The 27,584-nt window shown below is 41.7% G+C and overlaps 1 protein-coding gene and 1 non-coding gene across 2 annotated transcripts; both read right to left on the bottom strand.

The window, feature by feature from the left end:
- Window positions 1-331: 331 nt before the first annotated feature.
- Window positions 332-18,226, bottom strand: mcm10 (minichromosome maintenance 10 replication initiation factor). Its single transcript, XM_061714391.1, has 18 exons — window positions 18,088-18,226; window positions 10,281-10,321; window positions 9,901-10,200; window positions 9,664-9,801; window positions 9,188-9,331; window positions 8,858-9,062; window positions 8,084-8,249; window positions 7,174-7,341; window positions 5,899-6,015; window positions 5,603-5,799; window positions 4,762-4,856; window positions 4,511-4,624; window positions 2,962-3,414; window positions 1,349-1,479; window positions 1,131-1,244; window positions 732-877; window positions 609-651; window positions 332-517 (listed from the first exon to the last, which is right to left on the bottom strand). Exons 2-18 carry the CDS (start codon window positions 10,285-10,287, stop codon window positions 434-436), a joined length of 2,622 nt encoding a protein of 873 aa, XP_061570375.1. The 5' UTR covers window positions 10,288-10,321; window positions 18,088-18,226; the 3' UTR covers window positions 332-433.
- A 6,499-nt stretch (window positions 18,227-24,725) lies between these two features.
- LOC133424620 (U6 spliceosomal RNA) lies at window positions 24,726-24,831 on the bottom strand. Its single transcript, XR_009770907.1, has one exon. It is a non-coding gene; the product is annotated as a U6 spliceosomal RNA (small nuclear RNA).
- Window positions 24,832-27,584: the final 2,753 nt, after the last annotated feature.

Here is a 27,584-nt window from a genome sequence, read left to right as displayed (position 1 = left end):
ATTTGATTATCAGCACCTAACAAATCCTCTTAATTTGTGTGGAAGCAGGGGCGATGAACTCCGGTTTTTCATATTTGGGTTTGATGTTTAATTTAATTAAAGTAAATCATCTCTGTTGGTCAGTTGTTTTCGTGACGTTGTGTTCACCTACAATTAAGATCTGGTAGGACCAGAGGGCTTTTCTTCTAACACGTTTAACCGTAAAACATTTGTATTGGAGTCCATTCTTTGAAAATGATGGCTTTAATCATCATGTTTCCAAAACTTTAAAACATCATCTAAAATCACAGATCAATTGAAAAAAAAGACAATTAAAAAACAAAATAAATCACATTTTAAAGACATAATTCAACTTTTAAAAATATTACAAACCAATAAAGTTACAGACACTAAAACATAAAGCATGCTGGGAGAGGACTTGAGCCACCAGCGGTCACTTCATGCTGTTGAGGAACTTGCCGTGCTCCTCTCCTCGAGGCAGCAGCAGCTCTCCTCCGATCTTTGGCCCCGCTTTCTCCTGCAGAAACATGAAGCTCAACATCAGGTCTACCGCCGACACGTGGCACAAGGTTTTATTATCAAATCCTGATTAGTAATCTGTGACTTACCCTCAGCATGCCGTCACGTTCCCATTTAAACAGACCACAGTTGCTGAAAAGGATGAAAACAGCAGCAGCGTTAACGCGGTGAAGATGACGGGGTTCAACCCTCACCAGGAGTCCCAGGCTCACCTGCAGTGCTGGTGGGGCAGCCGGTCCAGAGCGATGGCTCTCTGTCCGCACTGACATTTGAAGAAACGTTTCATAGCCTCGTGCCACCGCAGCTCGTGGTTCTCATTCACGCACCGATCTGCCGGCTTGAAGTAGGTGTAGCTGCACTGGAGGAACCGGAAAAAGAGGAAAGCCGTTATTCTCTACTCTGTCACCTTTAAGTTTTTAGAAGCTGATGGTAAGAACTTTTGACCATATCAGAAACATTGTTTTGTGTCTCTTTAAGCTCCCCCATCATCCAGGCCCTATCAGCCGTTTAGACAACATGGAGCCTTAAATCTGGTACCGGTACCGGATCAGCACATCCCTAACTGCCGCAACAGGAACACGAGTGACCATCATGATCCCGACTCTCCGTACCTTTCTGCAGGTGACAGCTCGACACTTCATCTCCCTGACGCCCTTCATCTTCTCCTCCATCTGCTCCTTCTTCACCAGAACGTCAAAGTAGCGTTCCTGCAGCTGGTATTCAGCCTGAGAGCAGATCCACAGACATTTCATCAAAATCAGTAGTAAAAGGAGTATTAAAGAGATTCGTATCTACGGTGACAGGTGTGAATGAAAAACAGCAGATGTACCGCTTGAAGGACAACCCCGTGACGGGATTTGGCATTGAGGATCTTCTGAAACTCCTCGGACTGAATGTAGCGCAGCTGTTCTTTCTTTTTTTTCTGAGCCGGCTCTTCATCCTCGTTGCTGGGGGATTCACCTGAACAGGTAGGTCAAAACAACAGGTTAAAACAAGCAACAAAGAGATGAAGTCATGCAGGATATGTGCCGAGATGACCTGACATGGCTGAATGAAGCTTTTATCTTTTGGGAATCTAATAATGACTTTATGTCTTCCACTTGTCACCAACATAATTATAATGGAGGAAAACCTTCTTCTGGAAGACCTAAACTTCTCCAAGTTCATTGTTAGTAAACCTTCTTTTAATTGAATGATTTTTCTCTCAAGATTTTTCTGACCCATGAAGAATTTGTCAGCTCAATTATGTTTATGTTGTCCATCAGGAGGAACAAACTCTGACCCCAAACATTATCCCTCCTCCCCCAGATGTCACAGTTGGCAGGTAATGTTTCGCCCAGCATCCTCCAAACCCAGACTCGTCCATCCGACCAGCCAAACTGAGAAGCGTGATTTGTCTCTCCAAAGAAAACATTCTCACTGCTCCACAATCCAGTGTTGGCGTCGTTTACATCATTGAGTATTTTGATATTTTTCTTTCCTTCCCAAGAGTTGACACATCTCTTAAAGTTCTAAATGAAATGACTGTGACATGTTGTAGTCAAAATACCAGAGTGATAAAAAAAGAAAAACTATTTTTTAACTGCATCTTAACAGCTTTGTTCATAGCAGATGGTTTCAGGGGTGGAGTCAGCGGCTCCACTCTGCCTCCAATATTAGCAATAACCTGGTTTTGCACGGCCATGTAAACACCAATAACCCCTTTGAATAACCCGAATTTGCTCATATTCCGGTTTTTAAAAACCCGAATATGAGCCCTGGGTTACTCCTTTTCTGGTCATGTAAACGCCAAACAGAATATCCCCATCAAACGGAACAGGAATTTGTTTTCTGCGCATGCTCTGTTCACAAGGAATCCTGGTCTTTTGAGTCCAGGAAGTTCTTATAAACACGGAGAAACACAAGACCACGCCACATTTTTGGAGTGAGGAGGAGACTAATCACTTCATAAATGTAATGAAGGATATGAAAATGTCTGCATTTGTAGACGGTAGAAAGTACCGGGATAGCGAGATTTAAAAGAAGGTGAGTGAAAAGTTGTGCGAAGCAGCATTTGTTTTTAATTTGGATACAGGAAGAAGAAGCGGAAATGACGGGAATTGCGTCATCACGTTCTCCGTGCGTCGCTGGTTTGATCCAGATAACCCGAATGATTAATTTCCATGTATACAGGGATAACCTTGTTTGCTCACGCATAGAAACAGATTATTCTGAATGTTTCAGTAGCCGGAATATTAGCAATAACCCGAATATTGACTGGATGTAAACGTAATGACAGTAGAGTTTTCTAAAAGGTTTTGAATTTGAAATCACTTCAGACTAGCATGTTCTCAATCATAAGAAAAGTTTTTTTTTTTTTTTCATTGCGTTCAAGTGTTATACGCAGAACGAGGAGTTACATGCTCGAGTACTCTGACGATGATGTTTGAAGTGTTAATGTACCATTTGGTGACGCCAGATTCTTCTCCACGCGGGCGCTGATGCCACTGCCGTCGCTCCTCTTCCTCTTCACACCGTTTGGGTCCTCCTTCTGGAGCCCGGCCCCCTTGGCCCTCAGCTTCTTCAGCGCAGCCGCCTTAGCGGCCGACAGGTTGGAACACGCCGCCGGAGGAGGGCTGTTATCGAAGAAGAGGATGTCATCGCCCTCCGAGAAACCTCGGCCCAGCGTCGGGGTGCGGGGAACCGCGGGACTCTGGGTGGCCTTGGGAACCTCCGACGCAGCCTTCGGGGACATCAGACCACCCCGACCCGGTACCGGTGCCGGTCCGGCCCCGCTGGAGCTCTGCGACCTCTGACGACGGGACTGGAGGAAGTCGCGCTGCATCTGCTTCTGCTGCTTCAGGAGATCAGACGCCGTGATGGACTGAAGTGGAGCTCCCGCTGTGGTTTTGGGGACTGGAGGAGAGCAGCAGGTTAATGCAGAGTAGGGGTGTAACGATACACTAATCTCACGATACCGTACGATACACGATATTGAGGTCACGATAACGATACGATATTACAGCAGTATTTTTTTAACAAACTTGTATGGGGAACATATGACTGGAAAAAATTGTCTTTTATTTGAAAGACACAAAATACAAAACAATGCTGTGCATTTGCCCTATTGTTACAGTTTGTAATGCTTTATAACTGTTTAAGTTTTAAAGAAACTGAACTAAAAGTAAATGTCAGGTTTGCATTATGCATCTTCAGTTTGATACAAGTACAAATATTTTGCCACAAACTGAATAGTTTCTCTCATGTATGATTTGACTTTTTTCTTTTCCAGAAATTTAACAACTAAAATTAAATAAATAAATAAAAGTAAATAAATACATAGAATTTTACATCATAAAAAAGATTGATTCATGCTCACCTTATAAGTGTAAGAGGAGATTTATTTTTGTTAAGAAGGTTATTTTGGTAATTCAGGGTTCATTATTTTATAAATATATTCTTTATATTCTGATGTAAATCAGGGACTATAATGACACTAGTCAGTTTATCTGTAGTGATTAGTCTGTTTTAGATTGGGCGGAGTGATACAGCACTAGGTGCTGTGTTGATGTTCTAAAATCCTACACTGTTGAGCGGACATTAAAGTACTCTCGAACTCACGCAGAAGTTGTCCCCGTGTTTATCCTACTCACGACCCCAAAAAGGTTTAATTTAATAAGGTATGGCTTAACTCTACACCTTACATAAGTAAAAGTTAAGAGCTCAAAACCCTGCAAGAGTCCCGTGATCGGGACCAAAACGGTACTAGTTTCTTCTGAGCGGAGTCAGATTTTCGTCCGCGGGTCGAGGCGCGGTCGGCACCAATACACTGTGCGTTTCTAGTCAACACAATAGATTAATATTAATAATCCAATATCGCAATACAGTTTGTCACCTCCACGACACGTATCGTGCCGTTTTTGTATCGCGAAATGTCGTGGCACGATATATTGTTACACCCCTAATGCAGAGCATTTCTCAGTTTCAAGCTTGTGATTTTCAGCTGGTGTACCTTTTTGGCTGTTCTGTGTCAGGTGCTTCTTCAGCTGCAGAGCTCCTGGTGTTGGAGCCGACAGCAGACTCTTGAATTCATCAGTGCAACCTGAAACCTCACCCGACTGCAAGGCTTTGAGGACGAAGAAGAGAAACATTACACCGTCTCCTCTTACAGATTTATTGCAAACATGAAAAAAGTTGAGAACGTAATAAAACGAAGACGTGGCCAACAAAGACGTGAGTAAAAGGAAGCTGAACGGTTCTCACCGATCCTCTTGGCCTGGTCGATGAGCTGAGCCGAGCCTCTCACGAACAGCGTATCCAGAGTTTTCTGGGTGGGTTTGTTTGGTTTGGACGCAACACTGAAATACACAGACTTGTTTACTGAGAAGCTGCTCGTCCAAGAGCAGCCAGAATCTAAAAATCACACATCAGTGCTGCAACTGACTGAAATTATGTGTTTTCAGAGGTCTGTCTGCTTCCAAGAAGCAGAAAATTAAGTTCTTTTGTGTGTTCTTTTGAAACTTTCAATAAAACGTTGAGTTGGAGAAGTTAGGAAATATTCAAGTTAGGAACCGAATGGTGCATTTTCATCATTCCTTACTGTTTGTAGCGTAGAGCAACATTAGGGTAGGAAAAAAGCAGTTAAATGCAGATACATCTTTAGCTCAATAACTGAAATATTCTGAAATAATTCAAATAATTTCCAACAAGTAGAAACAGATAAATCAATAAATGAGGCTAAATTAAATTAAAAAACTACATTATACTGTTTTTGTACATGCAAGGTACTGAAACAAGACTATTTCTAAAAATGTAGGGGGTAAGAACTGTTTAACCTGACTGAAAACCATCAATGATTTATAGTTATATAAATGACAAACAATATCACCAAACTTAACCCAACTAGATGTCGTATTAGAGCTCATAAATGTGTGGCTTCAGTAGTTCAGGTGAAATGATCTGTGCATGTGATGGAGGAATATTCAGGCAACAATTCAACTTAATTTGCATTTCTTTTTAAATCAGTTTGTTTTTAAAGATTTTTAGGCTCAGTTTGCAGAAAAAAAGAAGAAGAAACAAACAGATGATGGGTCTCTCCACTCACAGCGAGGCGGCGCAGGCGGGCGAGGAAACGCCCCCGTAGTAGAAGCCGTCCTGGCACAGACGCTCCCTCAGGCCGCCCCCCTTCCCCTTCAGCCTGTTGGGGGCTTTTCCAGAAAAAGCCGACTGCAGCTCGGCCCTCTTGGAGCTCATCTTCTTATACTGGGCCTTGACGTGATACTGGCAGTACTGGCATTCATGCTGGAGACAAGTTTCATCCCATGAGAGGAGGAAAGTGACTTCAGAAGTCTGACTACGATCTAAGATCTCAAAGAGCTGCATGCGAGAGGTGAAACCAACCATGTTAACGATCTGCGAACACGGGTCTCCGTTCCTCTTCATGCCCTGGCAGGTGCCGTAGTCCTGAGCTTCTCCCAGCACCAGCACTTTCTGTGGGTGGTCCACGGTCAGGCTCACCTGCAACATACGGGTTGATTTACTATGAAAAGGACAATAAATTCACTGAGAGAACAAGCAGGAGACAAATCTTAGATATGACAAAAAAACAAAAAACAAATAGTCTCTTTTTCCTCGTCTTTGTTCGTCCTCAATGTTTTGTCAATTAATAATAAAAAAAAAAAAAACGTTAAAACTGAACCTTAAAAGTAATGTTTTAGTTTTTCCTCAGTACTATATAAACTATGTCAACTATATTGAGTTTCGAGGCTCTTGAACGGTCTCTGAGTATGTGTTAAAAACTAAAAAAAACAATGTCACTGTTTTTTAGATTAGTTTTTATAAATGAAATGATTAATGAAGAAAACAGAAAAAATAAAAAGGTATAAATCCTTAGCTACAACCTTATTTAATTAAATTTGTTTTGAAGATACTTGAACAAGAAAGTCGTTTTTATGGATGTGATACACGAGTTGCACAGCAGTTTATTAAAACATGTTACAAGACTGAGACTGTTAAAAGAGGAACTTCTGTCGTTTTAACTCAGTTGCAACATCCAAAGGTCTTTTGTTGCTTGAATCAATGCTTTTTCTTTTCAGGATTTGTAGGAGGGTGGAAGAGGGGGACACACCAGCTCAGACTGATGCCCAGCGGGTTCAAACGTGTCGATTACAGGTTTTTATTTGCATGTAGAGGAACACTGTTATGTCTATTAAGTCTAATTTACGTAGGTAATTGGTTCAACACAAGATGTCAGTCATAACAACACCAACCGCTAGAGAGGAACACGCCGTGGATTCATTTTGAGAAGAGTTAAAGGATACGCGCCGACTCTGAAAGCCCACGTTTACAGGAGTCGTGGACACTTTGATGAATATCAGCAACACCAAAATCATTTCTCAGCAGATCATTTAACAAACTTTTATCAAAGTCACTTTAGCTGCATAGTTGGCAGAAACCACAATCAGAGCCTAAAAATGTTATGTTTGTCCACAGCTTTTATTTTCTATCATTTACTGACTTTTACATTATGTCAAACAAAAAGCAGAGGTTGTTCAGTCATTATTGATATAAATAAGGTGTTTTTACATAAACTGTTCCAGAGTTTGATGACAATAAAGACAGAAAAGGAAAAAGACTGCAAGATTGTGCATCATAACCATCTCAGACGTCACTCACCCCGTCATATCCGTCTTTCTGCTTCATGGGGTTGGGGTTGAGCAGTCCAATGACGGTCCCCGGCGCCGTCTTCCAGTGCTCTTTGTGGACCTCACCGAACAGGAGCAGCGATACATACACTTCCAGGTTGTGGAGGTCGTTGAGTTTCCAGATGCTGAAGGTTTTACCCTGCAAAAAGAGAAAAACGGTACAGAAATGTGACAAGCATCCTGCAGCAGCCAGTAACAACCTGTACGGAGCCCATAAAGACATTAGATGCCCTCCAAACGTTGGACAGGTGAACATTTTTGTTGTTTTGGGTCTTCAAGAGGTTTTATTTATCCAGTTATCAGGATGCTGAAAGTAGTTTGCAGAACTTCAGTCCATAGGGATGCAGCAGCATCCTCAGTGCAGAGGAAACGTGCTGGAGGATTTGTAAATCCGAAAATAACTCTCCCGCAGACTGCTGAAAACATCTGATCAGTTCCCAGGAAGAAATGTTCACCTACTCCAAAAACATTGGTAATTCCAGGTTCCGGTGTGGCAGCAGAACAAAAATGTGTTAAAAACAGGTCGGCACTCACTTTGAGGCCTTGCAGAGCAGAATGTTTTTAAGGAATGTTCCTCTGTGGGATTGAGGACGTCTTCAGAGTATTTCTTCCACCGACTCACAACAATCCATTTTTTACTCCAATACATGTTGATACTGACATCATCTGGTTGATCATGTCAGTATCAACACAAATACCAAAAAGGCAGGAATGTGTGAACATTGTAGCAACAACCCTTCATAAAACAGCTCTATATAAAAGCAATTGATGCCAATGAGGTACAGTTTTCCTGGAAATAAGATTAAAAAGCTCTTCAAGCGTGTGAACACCTCAACACCAGCTGTAAAAATGATGCGTGACAGCGCTGAGCCCCGACTTACACTGCTGTTGCTCTGTGGCGTGGCCTTGTTAACCAGCACGGCAAACGTCACCCAGTCACTGTCCTCCAGCTTCTCCCGCGTCAGACGCTCCGGGACCTGGGACAGGCGGATCAGGCGCCGGTCGGCCATCTTGCGGTCCATCTCGCTGGAGGAAACCCGCGGCCTTCTGAAACAGAAAGGAGCAAAGATTCAGACGGACACTTTTAAAAACAAAAGAAAACGTGGACGTCAGTTAGGAGGACCTTAAAGGGGACCTATTATGAAAAACACATTTTCTCTTGCTTTAACATGTATAAAGTGGTCTCCCCTCAGCCTGCCATCTCAGAGGAGGAGGAAAGCAACCAAATTCTGCAGTGTCTGTACAGCCGCCCGGATGAGCCGTCCAGTGTGATGTGGATCTACGAGCCGTTCAGATTCTGCTCCCGTCGTAATGTAACGACGGGAGTGATTTACATAGGTTGGCCTCCGATGCGTGAAACCACGCCCACAACTAATTTCGCCAGCCGGAGCTTCCTCCATTTTTCCGTAGCGGTGTATCACATCATTCAGGCAGCCAATCAGCACAGAGCATCATTATCATAGCCCCGCCCACTCAGAATCCTGCATAGATAATGAGGTTAGATACTGGGAAGATAAAGACATGGCTCAGAGGCTGAATTTCTAATCTATTTAGCAAAAACAATCAAAAGCTTGTTTTTAAGACATTCAAGGCCTGTTTAAAATAGGTATTAGATGCCATAATAGGTCCCCTTTAAACTAATTTAGAGTTCTGACCTGAGCCGCAGTCCTGAGTATTTCTCTGTGGCCACGTCTGTAGGAGTAGGAGGAGGAGGATGAGTAGCAGGTCTGGACGGTCCGGCTGGTGCAGGTCTGCTCTGGGAGGCCCGAGGCGACTGCAGAGGATCCAAAGCCTTGCTGGTGCTCTCCACCGGCTGGAAGGAGCTGCCGATCTTTATCTCCACCAGAGGTCCTCTGTCCTCTGAGGACCAGTGAAGAACACGTACACAAGAACACAAAATGTTCACGTCTTTCTAAATGCTGTTTCAGTGGCGTAATAATAAGAAGACTTGGATAAATGTGGGCAGACGGAGGGATAGGTTCTACCTGGTGACGTGCCAGCTTTGGCTTGGTGGGCCGTTCGAGGTTTACGCTTGAAAGAGTCTGCGCTGGTGAGCTGAGAGCAAAAGTCTGAGGACTCCTGGGCCGTCGCGGTTCCTCCTCTGGCTGGAGTGGATGAAGATGTCGGTCCTGGTGGAAAACATGAAAAACAGCAGCAAAGTGAACCTAAGCATCTTGTAAAATGTTTTCAAAAAATAAAAGTGTGAACAGAAATTGTGATAGTTTCAGTTGAAGAAAAACGACACTGCTACCTGCCGGTACGCTGGTCTTCTGCGCAGCAGCAGGTTTGGACGTCAGCTGTCGGACCGGAGCCGGTTTGGGTCTCGCTGAGCTTGCTGCACCGTTGATTTTCCCCCCTGGCGGCAATGAAACCTTCTGGCTGGCCTCCGGAGCCAGTTTGGGTCTTGCTGAGTTTGCTGCACCTTTGATTTTGCCTCCTGGCGGTGATGAAATCTTCTGACTGGCCTCCGGAGCCGGTTTGGGTCTTGCTGAGCTTGCTGCACTTTTGATTTTCCCCCCTGGCGGCGATGAAACCTTCTGACTGGCCTCCAACTGCTGATGCAGCCTCTCCATCTGCTCCTGCATCCGCCTCAGCTCCTCTGAGAAGATGTGGAGACCCAGAAGTAAACTCAACAATCAAGAGTTAAACTGAAATAAATCCCACCGTGATTCAAAGTTCAAGGAGCTCGAGGACACACCTTGTAACTCCTCCTTGGACTTGTTCAGGTTCTCGCAGGCTCCTCCCTCTTCCCCTTTTACTTCCGTGTCCCTCTCCTCACTTTCAATATCGTCAACATCTCCAAAAAGGTCTGACGCTGCAGCCTCTGGGGCAGCGTGTCCTTCCTCCCCGTCGCTGCCCTCGTTGTACTCGACCCCCTCGGCATCGTCTTCATCAAACAGGCCGTCTAAGTCGTCCTCCTGCTCCTCGCCGCCCACGTCTTTACCCACACTTTCACTCTCGGCCAGCAGCGCCGTCAAGACATCCAGGTCATCGTCACCTGAGTGACAAAGATATATACAGCTAACTGTGTCTTGACTTACCAGAAAAATACACGTGTTTGGGTTTCATGTAACTTACTGTCCATTTTAGAAATAGCAGCCGTGTCCTCTGCAGATGACCTGCATAAAGGAGATACTTTGTTATTCTGAAGTATTTTGTGAAGTCGTGAGACTAATCTGTACCACTCTGGTTTACAACCAAAGTGGTAAAAGCAGACATTTTATGCGTAAAATGTCTGCTTTTACCAATGGATGAATACAGGGACTGAGGGCAAATAACAACAAAAAACAACAGAATAACATTTGAACCATTTGACTTGATTTGATACTGTTAGCGAAGAAAACGCGACCGTATCACATGGTCCCTTTTGCGGGATGGAGTAAACGATGACGTGTCTACAGAGCAGCAGTAACAACTTACAGGACTGTCTCAGAAAATTAGAATATTGTGATTTTCTGTAATGCAATTACAAAAACAAAAATGTCATACATTCTGGATTCATTACAAATCAACTGAAATATTGCAAGCCTTTTATTATTTGAATATTGCTGATCATGGCTTACAGCTTAAGAAAACTCAAATATCCTATCTCAAAAAATTAGAATATTCTGGGAATCTTAATCTTAAACTGTAAGCCATAATCAGCAATTTTAAAATAATAAAAGGCTTGCAATATTTCAGTTGATTTGTAATAAATCCAGAATGTATGACTTTTTTTTTTTTTTTTAAATTGCATTACAGAAAATAAAGAACTTTATCACAATATTCTAATTTTCTGACAGTCCTGTATATTGTCTGAAAAAGGGTTCAAATGTTATTTTATTGTCTGAAAAAGGGTTCAAATGTTATTTTATTGTCTGAAAAATGGTTCAAATATGTTATTTTTTACTTGAAAAATGTTAAATATGTTTTGTTGATGAGAAAATATGTTTCTCTATTTTTCTTATTTTTGTGAGGGGGGGATATATATTGTTTTTCGGCACTACCTTGTTCTCTATAGCTGATATAACATGAATTACTCCAATGTGGGATCAATAAAGTTCTTATTTTTGCCATCTGAGAAATTTAAATATATTATATTTGGTGCCTAACTGTTTCCCAAGTATATTAGTGCGTGTGTGAATGAATAAATGAGACGTAAAACGTACATTTCTTTGTAGAAAGGCGCTTTATGAAAATAAGTCCATTCACTTGTATTATTTTACAGCGCAGTCTTGCCACATCCAATATGGCGGCGACGTTGACGTGTCGCAGCAGCTCCATGGGGCGTCTACGTATATATGTTTATGGATACGTATATGTCATAAATATAATAATATTATTATATATTAATATTATAATATTCGTATATAATAATATGATATAATGTCATCCTGTTTGGGCCAGGATAAACGGGAAATAGGGGAGCGGTGCTGCTACTGCTGCTGTGACACGTCACTTCCTCCCAACGGCAGGAAGTGACGTGTGCGCTCTGAATAGTGCGTCCGAATTAATGCACACTTCTGATATTTACTCAAAAGTGTGCCGAACTTCAGTATAGTTTTTAGTATATACTTTTTAGTATGGCATTTTGGACGCACAGTTTGTTTAAATTTTTTATGGGCGTGGCTTAACCACCGCTCCCATTGCGATCATTAACGTCAAAGAATGATGACGCAGGATGACGTCATCGCAGGCTTTAAATACTGTGGTTGTCTGATTAGAATCTCATTCTCTTGAGAAACACCTTGACACAGGATTATCTCTGCGAGAAACAGTGTTAAACGCAATTATTTCGGGTGAAAACGACGATCTGCGACTGAGAAAACTAGTCTGAATATTAGATTGCACTAACAAATATTCATTAATCATTATTCATTAATTAATTCATTAATCATTACAGAAATGCCTCACAGAAGACTAAGATCAAAACAGGGACTTAAGAGCACTCTCAACACCGATGATCTCTCTCAAAGTGAGAGAAAGAAAACTGATTTGCTGAAAGCAGAAAAAATGGACATGGACGACAAAAGAAAATACTTGCAATCCAATCGGCAAAATATGGAACTAGAAAAGACTGAGATGGCACAAAATAAGATGGAAATGGAGGGAAAGCATGATAAAAAGAAGACAAAGAAAAAGAGGTTTCAGCAGGAGGTAAAGAACATAGAGGAAGAAAATAAAATAAAAGAGGGCTTGGAAATTGAACAAAGAAATGCCTGTGACATTAAAATCAAACCGGAAGAAGAGCGTGAAGAGCTTGAAGGAAAGATAAAGAAGCTGCAGCAGCAGTCCATTGATTTGGAAGAAAAGAACAAGTTACTTGATGAAACAAAAAGAAATATTGAACAAATTAAATGGGAGAATGAGCAGGAGAAAACTGATTTGGTAGAACAGAAAAAAAGATTGGTCATTGAGAAAGAAGAACTTGTCAAAGCAAAGAAAAATCAGAGAGAAATAGAAATGCAAACAGAACAGAAACTCATTGAGATAAATATTAAATTGGAGGAAGGTCTTCAAGAAATCCAGACAGAGAAGACAAAGATGCTGCAGCAGATGTTAAATTTAGAAAAGGAAATTAAACAATTTGAAGAACAAAAGAAAACCTTGGAGATGGATAAATCCATAACAGATCAATCCAAGTTAGAAGTGGAGGAAACCAGGCATGAATTAAAATTAGAAAAGGATCATCTGCAGCAGCAGGTAAGAAAATTGGAGGATGACAGGAAACAGTTGGAAGAAGAGAGGAAGGAACTGCAGCTGCAGAAAACTGAAATCAGTGAGACAAAGATTAAATTGGAGGATGGTCTTCAAGAAATCCAGACAGACAAGACAAAGATGCTGCAGCAGATGTTAGATTTAGAAAAGAAAAGAAAACAATTTGAAGAACAGAAGAAAACCTTCGAAAAAGAGAAATCTGTAACAGATCAATCCAAGGTTAAAATGAAAATTGGTAAAGAATTACAATTAAAAAAGAAAGGTCTGCAACAAAAGGAGAAAAAATTGGAGGATGACATGAAACAATTGAAAGAAGAGAGGGAGGAAATGCAGCTGCAGAAAACTGAAATCAGTGAAACAAAGATTAAAATAGAGAAAAACCTTCAAGAGCTGGAGAAACAGAAGACAAAGATGCTGCAGCAGACGCTAGATTTTGAGAAGGAAATTAAACAATTTGAAGAACGTATAAAAACCTTGGAGATGGATAAATCCATAACAGATCAATCCAAGTTAAAAGTGGAGGAAACCAGGCATGAATTAAAATTAGAAAAGGCTCATCTGCAGCAGCAGGTAAGAAAATTGGAGAATGGCAGGAAACAGTTGGAAGAAGAGAGGGAGGAACTGCAGCTGCAGAAAACTGAAATCAGTGAAACAAAGATTAAATTGGAGGAAGGTCTTCAAAAAATCCAGACAGAGAAGACAAAGATGCTTCAGCAGATGTTACATTTTGAAAAGGAAAATAAACAATTTGAAGAACAGAAGAAAACCTTGGAAACAGATAAATCCAAGGTTAAAATGAAGAAATTTGATAAAAAATTAAAATTAAAAAACAAAGGTCTGCAACAAAAGGAGAAAAAATTGGAGGATGACAGGAAACAATTGGAAGAAGAGAAAAAAACCTTTGAGAAGAATAAATCCATAACAGATCAATCCAAGGTAGAAATGTACTACACCAAGCGTGAATTAAAATTAAAAGATGATCATCTGCAGCAGCTGATTAGAAATTTGGAGGATGACAGGAAACAATTGAAAGAAGACAGGGAGGAACTGCAGCTGCAGAAAACTGAAATCAGTGAGACAAAGATTAAATTGGCGGAAGGTCTTCAAGAAATTGAGACAGAGAAGACAAATTTGCTGCAGCAGATGATAGATTTTGCTATGAATTTATCAAATTGTTAAAAGTGTGAGTGTAGCGGACCCAGGCGGAGAGATTCATACAGGTGCTCAATTTTTATTTCTTGCCGGTGGCACCGTGAAAAACTGACGGGAAAACACAGAAAAAATGAATGAATTGAGCATTAATGTAAATTTACAAACATATTCTACAATCAAGCGTCAAATACTAAAACTCCATGACTTCATCCATAAACCCATATATATAGAAATATAAAATGATACATTTATTACAGAGAGGGGCTGAGCTGTCAACTGATCACCACCTGGTGGTGAGTTGGGTGCGCTGGCGGAGGAGGAGGTTGGACAGACCGGGCAGACCCAAACGGATTGTGAGGGTCTGTTGGGAACGTCTGGCCGAGCCCTCTGTCAGGGACATCTTCAACTCCCACCTCCGGGAGAGCTTCTCTCGGATCCCGGGGGAGGCGGGGGACATCGAGTCTGAGTGGACCATGTTCTCTGCCTCCATTGTCAACGCGGCGGCTCGAAGCTGCGGACGCAAGGTCTCCGGTGCCTGTCGTGGCGGCAATCCTAGAACCCGGTGGTGGACACCGGAAGTACAGGATGCCGTCAGACTCAAGAAGGAGTCCTACCGGGCTATGTTGGCTGGTGGGACTCCTGACGCAGTAGACAGGTACCGGCAGGCCAAGCGGGCCGCGGCTCGGGCAGTCTTGGAGGCAAAAATTCGGGTCTGGGAGGAGTTCGGGGAGGCCATGGAGGAGGACTTTCGGTCGGCCTCGAGGAAATTCTGGAGGACCGTTCGGCGCCTCAGAAGGGGGAAGCAGTACTCTGCCGGCACCATTTATGGTGCTGGTGGGGAGCTGTTGACCTCGACTGGGGACATTGTCGGACGGTGGAAGGAATACTTTGAGGATCTCCTTAACCCGACTGACATGCCTTCCACTGAGGAAGCAGAGGGTTGGGGCTCGGGGACGTGCTCATCCATCACCCAAGCCGAGGTCACCGAGGTGGTTCGTAAGCTCCTCAGTGGCCGGGCACCGGGGGTGGATGAGATTCGCCCTGAGTACCTCAAGTCTCTGGATGTCGTAGGGCTGTCTTGGCTGACACGCCTGTGCGACATTGCATGGAGGAAGGGGACAGTACCGCTGGGGTGGCAGACCGGGGTGGTGGTCCCTCTGTTTAAAAAGGGGGACCGGAGAGTGTGTTCCAACTACAGGGGGATCACACTTCTCAGCCTCCCGGGGAAAGTCTATGCCAGGGTACTGGAGAGGAGATTACGGCCGATAGTCGAACCTCGGATTCAGGAGGAACAATGCGGTTTTCGTCCCGGTCGTGGAACACTGGACCAGCTCTACACCCTCCGCAGGGTGCTCGAGGGTTCATGGGAATTTGCCCAACCAGTCTACATGTGCTTTGTGGATCTGGAGAAGGCATTTGACCGTGTCGCTCGTGCCATTCTGTGGGGGGTGCTGAGTGAGTATGGAGTCCGGGGCCCTCTACTAAGGGCTGTCCGGTCTCTGTATGATCGGAGCAGGAGTCTGGTTCGCATTGCCGGCAGTAAGTCAGACTTGTTCCCGGTGCATGTTGGACTCCGGCAGGGCTGCCCTTTGTCACCGGTCCTGTTCATAATTTTTATGGACAGGATTTCTAGGCGCAGCCAGGGACCGGAGGGGATCCGGTTTGGGGACCTCAGGATTTCATCTCTGCTTTTTGCAGATGATATTGTCCTGTTGGCTTCATCAGACCGGGACCTTCAGCATGTGCTGGGGCGGTTTGCAGCCGAGTGCGACGCGGCAGGGATGAGAATCAGCACCTCCAAATCCGAGGCCATGGTTCTCCATCGGGAAAGGGTGGCATGCCTTCTCCTGGTGGGTGGAGAAGTCCTGCCTCAGGTGGAGGAGTTCAAGTATCTCGGGATCTTGTTCACGAGTGAGGGAACGATGGAGCGTGAGATTGACAGACGGATCGGTGCAGCGTCCGCAGTTATGCGGTCAATGTACCGGACCGTCGTGGTGAAGAGGGAGCTGAGTCGAAAGGCTCATGAGCTTAAACTGGCGGTGCTTATTGGACAGGTGCAAAAACACGACTTTACCCTCCATCTCCCTGCCACTCAAAGCCTCTCAGCTGAGAAACCAGCGGTCCCGTTCCTGCAGGGAAGTGCAGTCCGAGAAGTGCAAGGACGCACTGGAAACACTGAGGGCGGAGTTCGGTTCCATGAGCTTCATGTCCACGCTAAAGAAATCTGCATATTCCGGAACCCTTTTGCTGCCGACGTTAGCGACACCCTGCGTTCTCTTCAGCTTGAACTGGCGGAGTTGCAGACATGTGATGTACTGAGACGAATTCAGGCCCAACAGTCTCATGGAGTTACTACGCTGCCCTCCCAAGCGACACCTACCCCAACATAAGAAAGCACGCAACGAAGATGTCCACAGTTTTTGAGAGCACATATATCTGTGAGCAAACTATTCTGTATTATTATTATTATTATTATTTAGTTACCTCTTGATAACTCATTTCTAATCTGTGCATATAAAAGCCAGCTCACCTAGATTAGACTACTTTACCTGTTCTTTTTTGGTTGTTTTTTTGTTTGTTATACTATTATTCTGTATCTGTATCTGTTACAAAATCACATCACCTGATTCTTACCTGAATATTACCATCAGTTTCTGATGTTATGTTCTATAAAATAAATGGAGTATCTGTGGTACTTCAAATAAACACATGTGAAGACATTTTATTACCTTTTTTGCATATCAACAGGTGGTGCAAACTCAAACGAAGGGCAGCTGCAACAAATTATCATAATCTCCACAATAACACTGGTGGTCACCCTGGTCCATATCATTTCCTGTTATAGACTAACCTCGGCCCCCATCATACAAAGGAAAGTTGATATCGCCCCCACTGAAAAAAGTTTTGGGGGGGGGGGTGAAGACAGCTTGTGATCTTGACTAAGAACATTCAAAGAAAGGACACATTAATAGTGTATAATTAATTATATATCATATTTATACAGTTATTCAAATGATAAGTGATCAAATGTGGCTCAGGAGATTATTGAGTTGAATGTAATCATATGCTGTTGGTGAATAAAAGGGACATAACCCACAAAAATATGCAGGAAATGACTCAATGTAATATTAAAAATAAACAAACAGTAAAAATGTACACAAGTATAGTTTATATGTGAATGAACATCATAATCAGCATCACCTGGCTGCTTAAATCCTACTGAAGAAGTAAGGGGGTACTTTTGGGGGTACTACTGCCCATGTGAGTTTTTTGTCTCTTCTTTAAGGCTACATGTTTTTTGAAAGTGAAAAAGTTACATGTTGCTGTTTGTCTGACGCTGACTATTTCTATAACCAAATATGAAAATAATCAATTAAATATGAGCAGCTTTGTAGCATTAAAGTCAGTTGTCCTGATGTATATGGAGTAGTTTCAGGGTTTCAAAATAATGTGGAGCAGGTTTTAATTCAAATATACATCCACATGCCTTGTGCTTCACAGCAGGAAGGTTCCTGGTTTGACTCCTGGACCAGCAGGGTCTTTCTGTGTGGAGTTTGCATGTTCTCCCAGAGCCTGCGTGGGCTTTATAGGAAATGAACAAAGGTATAGAAAAATGAATAGATGGCACAAGACAATGACGGTTGATAATGTACCTTTGTCACATGTCTAAGTGCCATCAAACTGTTTTGTTATCCTTCATGGTGTTTTTGAGGTTGTTTTTAAGATTGTGCATTAATTAACTTGTATATAGCTTTACCATTCAATGTTGATATGAATCAGGATCTCTAAATTTAAGGATCTCTTACTTTAAATGTAATGGTTTAATTGATTTTCACGAAAAATGTGCTCTGAGAGCAGGTCCCTTTAACCTAAGAAATAAAACTGACATGAAACAATGTCAACCTGAGACATGAGTAAAATGCTGATACAACGCAGCTCCATTTAAAGGGTAAATCAGAAATAAAAACATAAACAAATGTCCTTCGTCGAGACAAAACGCAGACAGTTTGTCTTTTTTAAATAGACAGCTACTTACGTCGTGTTGAAACAGCTCGATTGTTGGTCCTTCGTAAGCACTGACGCTGTTTTAACTACATGTATAACTTCAAACCATAAGCACTTTTTTTATTTTCCGATAATCACTTAGTTTGACGAGCTGCTCACTTCAGCTCACTTTAGTGGGTGTAGTTTTACATTTGGCGCGGAATGAAGGACCCCGGCGTGTTGTCATTGGGCTACTAGGTGTCCGAACAGCTGCCTGACTGTGATTCCGTGTCGTTAATTTGGTTTATATTATTATATCAGTACTCGAGTTGTAAAAAAAAAAAAAATCAGGGGGGATGGTGGATTTTATCATATGGGGACAGATAATTTGTGCTGATTACAAATAATATAATATATTACAAATAATAGCAGTGACCAAAACAGCTGCAGAAATACTGCAGGAATGACATAGCAGCAGTTAAATGCAGCCTTCTGTAAGCTTTAAATATCCACTGGGCTTACATCAAATACATCAAAACACAACAATAAAAAACAGTTTTCTGAACTTATCAATATGACTCTGTCCTTCACAGGATAAGTAAAATGTATCACTGCAAAAACTCAATAACTTAACAAGAATATTTGTCTTATTTCTAGTTAAAATGTCTCATTTTAGTAAAAAAAAATCTCATTACACTTAAAACAAGACTCATCACTGGAAAAAACAACAATTTTCACCTGTTTCAAGTAGATTTTCACTTGAAATAAGTAGAAAAATCTGCCAGTGGAACAAGATTTTTTTGCCTGTAATGAGAAGATAAATCTTGTCCCACTGGCTGATTTTCTTACTTATTTCAAGTGAAAACGTACTTGAAACAGGTGAAAATTGTCAAATAAGTGTATTTTTCTGGGGTTATTTTTCTGGTGATGACTCTAAATGTTGAAATAGCAGTAAAACCACATTCATTGATGAAATGACATAAGGGATGGAAAGGGGGGGATGGCAGTTTTACAGGGGGGATGATTTTGACCGTTTTTATTTCAGGGGGGATGCCATCCCCCTCATCCCCATATATATATATTTATATATATATATATATATATATAGAGAGAGAGAGAGAGAGAGAGAGAGAGAGAGAGAGAGAGAGAGAGAGAGAGAGAGAGAGAGAGAGAGAGAGAGAGAGAGAGAGAGAGAGAGAGAGAGAGAGAGAGAGAGAGAGAGAGCGAGAGAGAGAGAGAGAGAGAGAGAGAGAGAGAGAGAGAGAGATTACATTGGATATAGATCATGAAACTGAAACTTAATTTTGGTCTCAGTCATTTATTTCATGTATATGGCAACTCTGAACATTGGGAAGTTTTGCCTGCCATGTTAGGTGAATTTTTATCAAGCAATTAATAGAATAGAATAGAATAGAATAGAATAGAATAGAATAGAATAGAATAGAATAGAATAGAAAGTCTTTATTATCATTATACTGGTACAATGAGATTAGGCAGCAGCTCCGTAAAAGTGCACACATGCAAAGACTATGTAAACAAAGACTGTGTAAACAACAAAATGAGAACAGGAAACATAAATATATATACACTATGAAAATGAGTGAATGATATGGGCAGAAATATGTGCCACTAGAAACTGAATTTGAATAATTTATATTTGAATTTGAATTGCTCAACTTGAATAATTGCATTAAAAAACTGAATCTGAATCACATCATTTGAATTTGTATTGTTTAATTTGAATCATTGCATTGAAAAACTGAATCTACATTCAGTTCTCACAATTCAAATTCAGTTCAATCCGGGTCTTCCGGAGGAAGACCAATCGAGTGCAGATACAAAGAACTCCTTTTCACGTAGCCTACTATAACCTCTATTTTCTTTCAACGATATAAAAGACCAATGGGAGCTAGATATTTCGAAACCTATTGTGTTTTCTCCATTCTGTGTAAAAAGTGTAGATTTATATCTTGCCGTTTTGTAGAAAAAGTTCTGCTGAGGAGTGTGTGAAGATTTGCGGCAACGGGTGAAGCCTGAATTATGGTTCTGCGTTAAATCGACACAGAACCTACACCGTAGGGTACGGCGTAGCCTACGCGGCGACACGCGCCGTACGGTGCGTATCACCACGTACCCTACGCCGTAGGCTCTGCGGAGGTGTAACGCAGAACCATAAATCAGCCTTGACACGTGACGAGTGCGCGCCATGGATCTATTATATTACTGGATAGGAGATAGGAAAATGGCCGCCATTCATTTCAATGTAAGTTGCTTGCCTGGCGCATACGCCGAAATGAGTTCCTGACTTCCGGGTTTACTTCTGTGTTATGCGGCCCATAGAGCATGTGCAGTTGAGTCACCTCCCATGATGCTCTGGGGCCTCACATCATGCCCCGGGGCAATGACACGAGTATTAATATAATATGTATTAATATAATATATTAAAGGAGCTGTATGTAAGAGCAATAATAAAACGAATCATAAAATGACCCCGATATGTCAACAGACATTTAAAAATCATGTTCATTTCAAATACTTATGTCACTGACAACAGCACTCAAGCCAGGATTTTCCAGTTTAAAAAGAGGAGTTGCAGCCCTCAACTGATGTTTATGTTGTCATTTTTTGTTTTGGCCTGAAGCTCCACCCTCCACCTATCTCCCAATCACCAAGTCAGTATTGTTTCTGAAGCTCCACCCTCCACCTATCTCCCAATCACCAAGTCAGTATTGTTTCTGAAGCTCCACCCTCCACCTATCTCCCAATCACCAAGTCAGTATTGTTTCTGAAGCTCCACCCTCCACCCATCTCCCAATCACCAAGTCAGTATTGTTTCTGAAGCTCCACCCTCCACCCATCTCCCAATCACCAAGTCAGTATTGTTTCTGAAGCTCCACCCTCCACCCATCTCCCAATCACCAAGTCAGTATTGTTTCGGCATCCGGGTTGCCAGCTCGGCTCTAATTATCGCAGCCATGGCAGCCTACGTTCCTGCTGCATTCTGCAGCCTACCTGGCAACCTCTGGTCGGGGGGAGGAGGGGGAGGGTACACGCCGCTCAACAATATTTTGAAAGTGACTGCAGTACCAGTTTTGGCCATTTCTTACAGACGGCTCCTGTAATTAATGTATATTATTACATATATAGTATTACATATATTGTTAATGTATTAATATAATATAATTATATGGGATTTTTTGTTGCAGTACCGCGGCTGGCCACTGGGAAAAATCGGCGTGCCCGCTGAAGCTCAAGTTCAAGTTCAAGGTTGAAATATGGTTCTGCGTCAAAACGACGCCGTGCCTACAGCGTGTGGTTTGGGTCGACGCAGACCACACGCCATCACCTGCGCCGTAACTGACGTGCACCTCCCGAAAATTGTGACTATGCGTCGAGGCGACGCAGACCACACGCAGACGGAGAGGACTGTGATTGGTTCGCTTGGAAGCAACGCATTTCCGGTTTCCGGTTTGAAGCAGTCGTGAACTTTCAGGGCTCTTTTCTTCGTTTATATGTGATTTTTTTTTGTTTTGGTTTTTTGCACAATAATTGTCCTTATCTCTTTGATTTACTGTGACCGTAAAAAGTCGAGTAAACCATTCAGAAAAAAATCGCTAACTAGCGGCCGCGGGGGGTACTGCACCGCGACGAAATGGAGTGACGGAGAAGTCCGAAGGGTTCACGACGGCGTCACGGTGACGGCGTGTGCTCTGCGTTGGTGTGACGCAGAACCTTAAATAATTAATCAGAAGATTAGCATGGCCCCTGCGCCAGGGACCCTGCCCAATCTTCTCTTCTCTGGATGAAAAAATGCACCACAACAAGAAATGGATGGATAAAACGATAATAGATGAAACAGATTAGGAGCATTTAATTAGGACCATTAATTAGAATCAGGTGTGATGATGAAGGGGAATAACTAAAACATGCAGTACAGTGTGCCCTGCATGCCCCGATAAAGATAAAACCATAACATGGTTTAAATGTGTTTCTCTTTCAGATACGTGGGCCCGGAGAACAACCAGACGACATACCTGCCGAGAATCTGTCCCCTCTGGATAGTAAAGCTGCAAAAATAAATATATATAAAACCAGATCCTGTTTTGGCTACTTACAGTTCTTCTTGTTATTTATGTTATTTATAACAAGAACAATTAAAGGTTTTCCCTGAGGTTTTTTTTTTTTTTTTCTCAATGGGATCTCACCTGTTCCAGTCATGTAATTAACAATCATTTCAAGTGGATAATCAAACTATATTTATGTATAATTTAACAAGGAATGAGACAAAGATTCAAGGTTGAAAGTGAAACAAGGCACATTTATTACAGTTTTTCACAATTGTTTAAACACATTTCCTGATAAACTACCTCACTTTCTCAAAACTCTAAACACAGATTACAAAACTCACAGACAAAATGCTAAATCCTACACTTCTCTTGCAAAAGCACACTCTACCCTCAAAACAGTGTTAACTCTTCACTACAGTAAATGGTATTTCCTTCTCAAATGCCAAACACATACATCATTTGAGTAGACATTTCTAAGCACCCACTGAACACTGATGTGCAGAATGGAAGACACTATAGTATGAATGGAAAACATTATATGAATGTCTCAGTAGAATCATGCTTTTGTATGTTCAGTGTTTCACCTTCAGCTGTTGGATGTAATATATCACCATATAGTATTCTTATGTATAGGCTACTCGAATAGAAAACAAGACACAATTATTTACTGTAACAACAAATACAGTAATATTTTACAGTATTTGGACTCAAAATGTGCAGTCCACTGGACATCACAGCAAGCTGCTAACCTCTCTCAATATTGCCACCATCCATTGTTCTCCAAACAAACCAGGAGCTTTACCTGTGAGCCTTTTATGGCAAATTACTGATTGCATATTGCACAACAGCCTCTGGAGTTTAGAAATGTGATTGACTGTGTGTTCTGTGTGAACAGCAAGAGAGGTAATTCAGGAAGAGTGTGCAGGATATTGGGAATTGTGTGTAGTATTGTGAGAAATGTGTGGTATGGAATGGGAATTTGAGTCTAGAGCAGTAAATGTGCTTGGAGTTCAGCAAGATTGGTTCAGCCACCTGAAACATGAGTTTCAGGTTGTGCACATTGTGTCTGATGTTCCAATAAATGTGTTTAAACAATTGTATATATATATATATATATATATATATATATATATATATATATATATATATATATATATATATATATATATTACAAAAAGAAAACCAATACACACATGATAAACAAATATATACATTTATATACCAAATAAAAACAAATTATATACAAATTATAAAAAACTATACATTTATATACAAAAATTCATGTTATTTTTGTCTTTTCATGTCCTTCCAGTCTGCCAGACTCGCCACCAACGGCAGCTCTCACCACAGAGTCCTCTGTCTGAGCCATCAACCTCGGGCTGCCAGCACCGTCTCCCTGACGGACACGTAGTCGCCGTGGATGAGGGACCAGCGAGACGGCAGAGCTGCTGCAAACGGCCTCCACCAGGACATGCTGAAATCCCGGCTGGACATCAGGACGATGGACCTCCTCCTGAGGAGGAAATGAACAAGAAAAAGACGGTTGTGAAAAAATAAAACCGGAAGCAGCCACAAACCACACGATATTAAGAATGCCGTTTGCTTCTCGTAATACTTTATTTGACCTGGTCTTTGTACCTTTTGACCATATAGAAAGGTAATTCTTGCCATTGTGAGAATGAGATGTACCTTCTGTATTCTACTGCCCTTACTTTTTAACAACTTGTGCTTTCTATTATTTTACCTCTTTTCTTATGTTATTTCATTTTATTATTTACTGTTTAATTGTGTCTTGCCGCTTTTAATGTTGATGTAAAGCACTTTGAATTACATTGTGTTGTGCTATACAAATAAACTTGCCTTGCCTCAATCGTGTAGATCTTCTGCAATACAGTACAATGTTTTTGTCTGTTAAAGTCAGCTGCGAGTGTGGTGGTTACCTCAGAATGTGAGGATGCTGCGGAGCAGGAGAGAGGTTTCCAGAGGCTCTGGGAGAGTCAGGGGCAGCTGGACCCGAGTGCTCAGACCTGGGTGCCTTTAAATCACATAAGAATGAAGGAGAGAGAGAATGATGACTGCAATAAAACACAACTTATGATCATTCTTGCTGCCATGATACAGTTTAGACTGGAAAGGAGCAGACGACAGTGATGTCACAGTCACCGGCGAGGGCCAGCGGGGAGACGCGCCCGATTCGGGGAAATGTCGCCATCTGCTGGACGAAAAAATGCACAACAACAACAAAAAAAGGACAAATGGATAAAATCCCAATAAAAATTCCCAATACATGTACAGGCTTTGTCATCAACAGAATTGTGCAAACCTTGATGGCAAGCTAATTAGGACCATTCATTAGAATCGGGTGTGATTCTAACTAAAACATGCAGGACAGGATAAAGATAGATAAAACCATGACATGGTTTATATTAAATTGTAATAACATGGTTTATATTAAATTATTCTGAAAAAGGCTCTGTGATGAAGATTTTCTTTTCTTTGGAGAAAGATTATGGATTCTTGCAACTGAGGGAACATTCTAGCTAAAATCTGCCATTAAACTCAGGTCAGATAGTCTCACACGGTCCACCAACTTTAATTTGAGTTGGTGGACACATCAAAAGGTAAAAATGAGGAACGCTCCACGAATTTGCGTGTCATCCTTGCGCAGGGGCCATGCTAATCTTCTCTGTATCGTTCCAATTTTAGTATATGTGATACCGTAGTAACACAACAGAGAGGTCTCTGTGAGCCGTATTTAGCTACCCCGGGGGTCCCACCTTGGAGTCACATGGCTGCCTCACCGGAGGGGCAGAAATGGGCTCTAATGGGAGAAAAACAACTCAAAAACAACTCAAAAACAAGTATTGCAACTTCATTGCACAGATATATACACATTAAACAACTCATCCATTTCCCAATGTGACAAGATCTGGTTCTGAGCCATCACATTTAGCCTCAGTTTTCTCTTTAAAGCATGCAGTGGGCTGACGGGAGAGAGAGCAGGCCCTCAGTCGTGAGTGGGGGGCTGCAGAGACAAAGGCGGGCTGATATGGCGTCCCTCCCCCTCCACAGTGACCCGAGGACGGCGGGTACCAGTAAACCATGAATAAAACCTGCTCAGGGACTGAGAACTCCACTGCAACATAAACCAGAAGGCTAATCTGGATTCCCCCGGGCCTGGAGATACTCGTGTCCTGCTCGGATCACAAACCTGGCTGTTTGTTGCACTGCAGAACACATCTGGATCTGGATTGAACATGGGGTTCTCTAGTTCTGCCCTGAGCCTCTGTATTTAAATTAAGTGCACGTGAGTGATAGCGTTGCTGAAGAAATGTTTTTCTGCTTTGATAATCTTTTGTTTTAAACTGAAATAAAAAGGAAGACGTTTTTTGTTGTTGATGTAATGTCACTTGCCTGCCACTTGATGGCGCCACCTGACCGCTCTCCTGCAGCCTGCCGGCGGAGCCCGGCGCCTGAAAGGGAGAGGAATCCAGTTCATAGGTTTTAATCAAAATGAATGGGTACACTAAGATCTAGTTTGGATGTTTTTCCTCAGCTGTGACAAGGAAGAGGGGATTTAAGAAAAGGTTAGTTATTCAGGATGCAGTTTACAAACATGTTCAAGATTGTCATCTACAGCAGTAACACAAAGTTGTATTGAGCAATTAAAAACTTGTGACAAGGCATGCATTTAATAATAATATTAACACTCAAAGCTAATAAAATGCACTACGGTACAGGGGTGTCAAACTGTGGAATACATATTCCCATTTAGCAAAAAAACGCTTCTCTGTACAAGGTTTTAAAGGATGTCTGAAACACCACTTCATTTTTGTTTTGTAAATGGAACTGCTCCGGCATAAGTAATGGATGTGCTGAAAAATGTTATCGTTTTGTGTCATCTCCTTGAAATTATTTTTTTGTTTTTGTTCATTTGGTTTGTTATTTAGTCGTTTATTTTTTGTTTGTTTCTTAATTATTAAATTGTACTCTCGTTTTTCATATATCCGATCATTTTTCTTTTGTGTACATTCTTTGTAATTTCCCTTTAATTTCTATCATTCATAGATTTCTAACTGCTCATTTGTATATTTTGTTTTTACAAGTATGATATAAAATGTTATGTCAACTATATGTGGTGACTATCTCACAAACAAAAGAATAACTTAATTAGTCACACTTGCGGTGGTTAGGAATGTCTTTAACTCATAGCCTTCTTTAGTCCAACAAATCCACTTTCCAGAGCAGTTCTCCTTTGGGTGACGTTCCCATTTATTGCAAAAAAATAATAATTTAGAAAACGGTTATATTACCATAAAATGTTGAACACAACGGTTGGCATACGCGACGGTCAAAGCGTGTGCTCCCTCCACCACTCTGCCCCGACTGCTGACAATCACCAACCTACAGTACAACACCTGTGCAGGTGCTGACCGTAGGGTCTGCGTCCATTTAACGCAGGACCATAAATCAGCCTTTAAGCTACGCCGTAGGCTCTGCGTCGATTTAGCCGGCCCAAACTCGGTCATTTTACAATATAAAGTTGCAAAAACACCACGGTTACTGAGGTCATGTTTCACCAACTAGTTTAAAGTGTAACACATGGGAAAATATTGTATATGTCCTTACTTACCGAAGGCTAGACTGAGAATGTCGAGACGGGGAAACCCCGATTTATAATAGATCCATGGGAAACCCCTACAAAAAGTGAACCCGGAAATTCGGCTCTGATTGGTCGACAAACTTGAAACAAATTCGGGCTCTGATTGGTCGGCTCAAGCTTGATTCTCAAACTTGGAACAACACGGGCCTGTGATTGGCTGGTGGAAATTGGAACAGAATTGGAACAAAACTTGGAACAATGAAACAGAGAAGAAGGGTCTCGGGGAGCTCAGGGGGACCCTGCCCAATCTTCTCTTCTCTGGATGAAAAAATGCACCACAACAAGAAATGGATGGATAAAACGATAATAGATGAAACAGATTAGGAGCATTTAATTAGGACCATTAATTAGAATCAGGTGTGATGATGAAGGGGAATAACTAAAACATGCAGTACAGTGTGCCCTGCATGCCCCGATAAAGATAAAACCATAACATGGTTTAAATGTGTTTCTCTTTCAGATACGTGGGCCCGGAGAACAACCAGACGACATACCTGCCGAGAATCTGTCCCCTCTGGATAGTAAAGCTGCAAAAATAAATATATATAAAACCAGATCCTGTTTTGGCTACTTACAGTTCTTCTTGTTATTTATGTTATTTATAACAAGAACAATTAAAGGTTTTCCCTGAGGTTTTTTTTTTTTTTTTCTCAATGGGATCTCACCTGTTCCAGTCATGTAATTAACAATCATTTCAAGTGGATAATCAAACTATATTTATGTATAATTTAACAAGGAATGAGACAAAGATTCAAGGTTGAAAGTGAAACAAGGCACATTTATTACAGTTTTTCACAATTGTTTAAACACATTTCCTGA

The sequence above is a fragment of the Cololabis saira genome, chromosome 23 (assembly GCF_033807715.1).
Source record: "Cololabis saira isolate AMF1-May2022 chromosome 23, fColSai1.1, whole genome shotgun sequence".
NCBI classification, from domain to species: Eukaryota; Metazoa; Chordata; class Actinopteri; order Beloniformes; family Belonidae; genus Cololabis; species Cololabis saira.
The sequence above is the reverse complement of the archived record's forward strand: the minus strand, read 5'-3'. Positions and strand labels throughout refer to the sequence as shown.

What these genes read in the sequence shown, in the direction of transcription:
- mcm10 (XM_061714391.1), bottom strand. An exon ending in CAAACCGGCTCCGGAGGCCA is followed by an intron (nt 9,332 to 9,663) that starts GTCAGAAGATTT and finishes GTTTTCCACCAG; the next exon opens with GACCGACATCTTCATCCACT. An exon ending in GAGCTGTCACCTGCAGAAAG is followed by an intron (nt 878 to 1,130) that starts GTACGGAGAGTC and finishes CGGTTCCTCCAG; the next exon opens with TGCAGCTACACCTACTTCAA.